At 37.5% G+C, this 6,268-nt stretch overlaps 1 protein-coding gene across 1 annotated transcript; it reads right to left on the bottom strand.

Annotated features, from left to right (window-relative positions):
* Window positions 1-1,895: 1,895 nt before the first annotated feature.
* LOC104812479 (katanin p60 ATPase-containing subunit A1) lies at window positions 1,896-5,363 on the bottom strand. Its single transcript, XM_010539648.1, has 7 exons — window positions 5,038-5,363; window positions 4,117-4,585; window positions 3,445-3,642; window positions 3,029-3,273; window positions 2,738-2,896; window positions 2,557-2,644; window positions 1,896-2,376 (listed from the first exon to the last, which is right to left on the bottom strand). The coding sequence occupies exons 1-7, from the start codon at window positions 5,160-5,162 to the stop codon at window positions 2,095-2,097; spliced, it is 1,566 nt and encodes a 521-aa protein (XP_010537950.1). The 5' UTR covers window positions 5,163-5,363; the 3' UTR covers window positions 1,896-2,094.
* Window positions 5,364-6,268: the final 905 nt, after the last annotated feature.

The following is a 6,268-nucleotide window of genomic DNA, read 5'->3' as shown; positions in this document are numbered from 1 at the left end:
CGCTCCAATTATATATATATATATATATATATATATACATACATATATATATATATATATATATATATATATATATATCTGTGGGTTTGTGGGAGTTTCGAGATGATGCACATAACAAGTCAAAAGTTGCCACCATCCTTACCCAATTCGCACTTGGATTTTTTTTGTTTGCTTGATCTTTATCTTCTTATAACATGATTTTTGATATCTTAGAGTAATTTTTTTAGAAAAAAAACTTTCAAAATTTCTCAACTTTTAATTTAGTATAATATAAAATTATGAACTTATAGAGGTGCCTATTACTTTTTAAACTTACAAAATTGAACATGTTAATTAGTGAACTTGTTAAACCGTTCTATAACTGTCTTTAAGATTAATTGGTCAAAAAACCGCGTTGACCTGTCCAACGTAGCATGTGACGTGTACGGCCAGGTCAGAAATTTTTTGCCACGTATGCGATTCTCGGTTTTTTGAAAAACCGTGGTAAATCGACTGGATTGAACAGTAAACCGGACTTTCTGGAACCGGTTAAAACATATATAACCGGATTGATTTTTTTTTTTTGCTTGATCTTTATCTTCTTATAACATGATTGTCATATCTTAGAGTAATTTTTTTTCATGATTCTGCAAGAATATATAAATTACAGCTGTAAATTAAATATATATTTTCTATTTCATCAAAATAAACTATAACCGCAACATTAGAATAAAATACCCTCGATGGAATTTTCTTATAGATCAACTAACATAAGCTTGTGGAAGATTATTTTATGATGATTCGTAACATATAATACGTAACAAAATTCATTTGCGTTATGTGGTTGGTAGATCAAGAAATTGAAGATGTATGCTTTCGCATTTTGTTAGAGAGTTTTCCTAAAACACAGCGAAGAAATTCTAATCAAACTTTCCGTGGTCGGTCCAAGAAAACGCATTATTATAGGAGTTATTTTGCGGTGGGAAATGTACAGAAAGGGCAGCAGCAGTTCCCAATGCGCAGGGAGAGATGCAGAGTTTTGGTCCCTTTATCGTTTCTTCGTAGATGGAAGCTTTCTTAGCTGTAAAATTAACGGATAGGAATTCCTTAGTCTTTAATGTTATCACTATTTCAATAAAATATTATTTTGGATCTCTACCCATGTTTCAACGTCCAATTCCTAATAATTATTTATTACTGATTCATCCCATCTTATTGTATTGACTGTGGATTCGTATTTAGACCGAAATGCTATTAGCTCTCCGTAATTGAATGTGAAAAAGATAGAATTACAAAATAATATAATATCAAAATATTTAAATATGTCGTGGATAAAATAATAAAATTCTTCAAAATACAAAAAAGATCTATTACATATATTAAATGAATAATTTTTAACAAAATTTCTAGCTATGACAGAAAAATAAAATAAAACAAGAGTACACTAGATTGAACATTTTAAACATTCTACACAAACACTTATGATTAGAATATAAATTACATTTATGGTAATATTTAAAATTGTTTCCATTATACTCCCTCCGTTTCAAAATATTAATTGTTTTAGGTTACTTCACATTTTTTAAGAAAAGAGAGAAAAAATCACATATACCATTATTTGATGATAAAAACAATGTTATCATTAACAGTATATCGGAATTTGACAGAGATAAAATTAGAAACTATTGTAAAAAAATATCTTGAAAATGTAGAATGACAAATATTTCGAAATATAAAAAATAATCTAAAACTATAAAATATTTTGAAACGGAAGGAGTATTTAATTGCGAGTTTCTTCCAACAGACAATATATAAAAAAAAGATGATGATGAAGATGATATTGGTCAAATACTTTTCCGAGGCTATTTAATTGCCAAAAGACAATTTCCGCGAAATTATTAAAACAAAAATCAACATATTTGGTACAAACTTGGAAGAAATTAAGAGACATTAGATTGCAATACACTTGAAATCATTTTTGAGAAAGACAAAGGACGCACATGACAAACGTTAAGAGAACACATACAAAGAAAGACGATGCCGTAACAAAAATAACAATGAGCAAAATGGGATTGCACACAGAACAGAACACAACGTCCAAATGTGTTTTGACAGTTAAGCGGAACCGAACTCGGCGAACCACTTCTCGTGTTTCTCGATATCGGTGGCAGAGACACTCGGTTGAACCTTCTTCAGGGCCTCTTCGAAATCGCACATTGCAACTGGATCCTTCGATATCTCGTCTTTTGACATGTTCTTTATCTCGTCCCTTGTTTTCCCCGCGATTTTACGCCTCATTCCGTTCATAGACGCGTCTCTGCATACGTTTGTCAGATCATCTCCACTGTAACCCTCTGTTCTCCGAGCTACCTCATCAATGTCAACATCAGTCGCCACCTGAAATCAACTATCCATGTTATTGGATCGAAGTGCCCCACTACACTGATCGATTCAGATAAATGGGTTTCATTATTCGAATATTTTCGGCAGTTTCAGATGGTCTGCAAATCTATAAACTTAGGCCGGAGGTCAAATTCACCAACTCTTCCTCTCTAATGCAAGTGTATGTTAACAAACCTCGACTGTTCTCAGATTGATCCGGATAAGTGCCTTGCGACTTTCAAAATCTGGAAGAGGGATATATATACGTTTTTCCAGCCGCCTCCTGCACATTTATTAATGATGAATAATATGAATGACATATAGTCAACAGTGCCATTTCAACAGCTTGAACCTGAAGAAGAATCAAGGACAGGACCTCAGAGCTTCGTCAATGTCCCATGGAAAGTTGGTTGCAGCTAACACCATTACTATTTTGCGACTGCCATCTTCATTTGTGGCCGTATTACTCACACCATCTACCTGAACCAGAAGTTCGGATTTAACCCTTCTCGACGATTCATGTTCTCCAGAAGCCCTACATAAGTTCACACACCATGTTTCAGTCAGACATATCACTATAGACAAGGAAACACAAATGTTAGAAGGAAAAAAGAGAGGATAAAATAACAGATTGTATTCAGGATGTCGGTGTTAGAAGCAACTATACCCCCGAGCATTGCAAAGAGAATCAATCTCATCGATAAAAATTGTGCTAGGGGCATAAGACCTGGCCAGATCAAACAGGCATCTGACCATGCGCTCACTCTCTCCGCGCCATTTTGAGGCCAAAGTAGCAGAAGATACGTTGAAGAATGTGGTACCGCACTCAGTGGCAACCGCTTTGGCTAAAAGTGTTTTACCTGTCCCGGGAGGCCCAAACATTAGAACACCTTTCCACGGTCTTCGAATACCCTAAAGGAATTAGAAAGAAAGAAAAAACAATAAGATTCTCCTCATCATATAGCAGGTTAAAAGAAAGAGAAAATATGGGATATCATGAACCGATTCTTTCATCGCTCTTGGATAATTTCTTTATCGTCAAAACCTATAAGAAGGGCTAAAAGACCAATCCATATATGGCACCTGAAAGTACTCGGGCATCCAAAGAGGAAGGACAACAGCTTCTTCAAGCAACCTTTTAGCTTCAGACAAACCTGCAACATCATCCCAACGGACGCCGGGAGTTGAGTCCAACATATCCCTTTCAAGCATATCAGCCAAGTCTGGATCAGGTCCTTCATATTGTCCCCTTTTCGATTTCCCATCTTCAGCATCCCCATTCTGATACATAACATAGATCAATGAGGAAACTAACATATTTATTGTCAAACGATACAAAGATGCTAATGAAGAAAATAACGTCTTCACTACCACAGAAGAAGTTGGAACACCAATCCTAAGTCTCATGATATGGAATATCACCATTAGCTTTTCACCAAAAACCCAAGTCAGATTGGACACTATACGAGAGGTGAAAGAATTGGATCACCAACCGAAGTCTCATATTATGACTCAGTTTCAGGATGTTTGAAAAACCGTCAGCCCCTACTAATAAAATAAAACACATCTTAAAAGCTATCAAGAATTTCCTTTGATCACCAAAAACCCAAAACAACTAGGCTAAAAGATTCCATACATAATTCACATACGACTCGTGGACAATTTCCATTACCCATTCTATTTGCAGAAACAGCATGCTGCTACAACAAACAAAAACTCAAACAATTCTGGTGCTTTTATGTCTAACAAACTTACTGTCGAGTCTGTCTTGCTGGCTTTTGAGCCAGCGCCTTTCTTTCCAGCAGTGGATGAGCGGGCACCAGCGGTGGTAGATTTTCCTGTACCTCCAGCCTTTCCACCACGAGAAGTCGCACCTGTCCTTGTAGAACCACGGGCCCAAGCCCCATCTTGGGGTGATTTACGCATACCAGTTTGACCAGCCCTCGCGGGTCTCCTGCTTGTCACATCCCGAGTAGGGGGCCTCCACACATCAGGATCATCCATGGCACCACCAGATGAAGTTGGATACTCATCTAATGGCTGAAAAACAAAAGATGATTTCGGATTGATCGGCGGAGAAGCAGCACGTCGTCCAGTCGGAGCCTCTTTGAATGCTCTTCTCTCTGCATCCAACTGCTTTACGACTTCGGTCTCCTCCATGATGGCTTTCTTAACGTTCATCCATTTTGTCCTCGTCAAAGGATCATCAAGCGTGCTTAAATGCCTGAAACATGTAGCACAACATGAGAACCTCATAACACCATCAATGCACACATAAAATGCATATTATGCTTGCTAATCTCTCCTTAGACATTTCATTGACCAACCCATTGCTCACCAAAGAAATCTGATCTAGTTAGCAGGGCTATGTATCATCCAGTTTACACTCCACAGAAATGGGATACTTTAGGAACCTTCAGTCCCCGAGTCTATTATTAAACACTGAAGCATTGCAGAAATCGAGCTTAATTTGTCCAATTAAAACCAAAATCAGAAGAATAGATGCTACCCTAAATCCCCAAGACAAAAAGAACAGAAAATGAATTCTAGGAGCAACAATCTCAACAACCCCATTTCAACAATCCGGATAGATAAGTCAACCCAGCTCGAGGTTTAAAAAAAAATCGCTAATGGCGGCGGTAAAAATCAGGGGGAGAGATCAAGGGAAATACTTACTTGTTGATCTGAGCAATGGCGCCATCGAAGAAGATGACGGCAGTGTCATAGGACCCTTCAAGCGCGTACTCTCTCGCTAATTTCAAGTGATCTTGCAATCCTGCTAGCGAATTGCTCCCCGCCATCTCTATCGCTCACATACACAGACAGATACACACACACGCAAACAGAGGCAAGGACACTGAACGACCGAATTCACATAGAAAATCCCCAAATTCTAGGGCTTCGATTCGGAGCTCCGAAAGAGCCTCTGTCTAGATTTCGGGGATGTGCCTCGACGGCGACGTTTGAACTTTGAACGATGTGGGTAGGAGGAGAGAGAGAGAGAGAACATGGAGGCCATGTAAAAAAATGACCCGAGCTTCCTTTAATTCGGGTCTTTGAAAGTTAATGGGCCCCATATTTGGGCCCATCATTTTTTTTTATCTTATTTTACCAAACGGAAAAGCAATAAAATCATAGATTTCCTCCTCTGTTTTTTTCCCCAAATCAAAATTTCAAAATAAAGGGCAAGGAAATCTATCTAAAGATTCAAAATTTACTTTAACATAAAATTCAAAATTTTTGGATGGCTTATGATCCCTATAGTGGGATTCAAAATTTTTTTTAATCAAGTGTTAATTTTCACCGATACGTGAATATTTATTTAGCAAATGGAGAGAGAAGGCTGAATAAAAAAAACAGAGATTGCCCCTTCATTTTCACCAATTCGGACTCCCTATTCTCATTGAATCTGATTGTTTTTAAACTTGTGTATTTTGTCCGTCACTCGTATTTTTATTTCCTGAATTCTATGAACAAAACCCGAACCCCAAGGGGACAAAAGCGTTTGCATTAAAGGCCAAGAGGCAGAGACTTGGAGCTTTCTCATTAATTACAATGTATAAATGCGAGGTGGAATGACAGAAATGCCACTGATGTGGGCCGAGGAAACAAGGGAATGAGATAACTCTTAATGGCCCAAATTCCAAATCACCAACGGAGATTGGAAAACTAATCGATCGGTAATTAATTAAACCGGATTCCCCCGATAACCCGTCTTCTCCTCCTCTCTCCCCACATCTCACTGCCAACCAGTCAATGCGTTTCGTACTCTGTACATAAAAATTTAATTTTAATGTCGTTTTCTTCGTAAAGTTTTTTCTTTATATATTTTAATTTGGTTTTTTAATGTAATTTTTAAAACCCACCTCATCCCGCTCACTCTCGCTCCAGCAGGCAGTCTCTTTCC

The sequence above is a fragment of the Tarenaya hassleriana genome, unplaced genomic scaffold, assembly GCF_000463585.1.
Source record: "Tarenaya hassleriana unplaced genomic scaffold, ASM46358v1 Cleome2, whole genome shotgun sequence".
Lineage (NCBI taxonomy): Eukaryota > Viridiplantae > Streptophyta > Magnoliopsida > Brassicales > Cleomaceae > Tarenaya > Tarenaya hassleriana.
This window is presented reverse-complemented; position numbering and strand designations above follow the sequence as displayed.

Bases quoted from the DNA above. Each gene is read 5' to 3' on its own strand.
- LOC104812479 (XM_010539648.1), bottom strand. From the start codon at position 5,162: ATGGCGGGGAGCAATTCGCTAGCAGGATTGCAAGATCACTTGAAATTA. The intron at 3,643-4,116 runs GTAAGTTTGTTA...GTTATGTATCAG, and splicing joins CCAGCAAGACAGACTCGACA to AATGGGGATGCTGAAGATGG. The intron at 2,377-2,556 runs GTTTGTTAACAT...AGTTGATTTCAG, and splicing joins TCAATCTGAGAACAGTCGAG to GTGGCGACTGATGTTGACAT.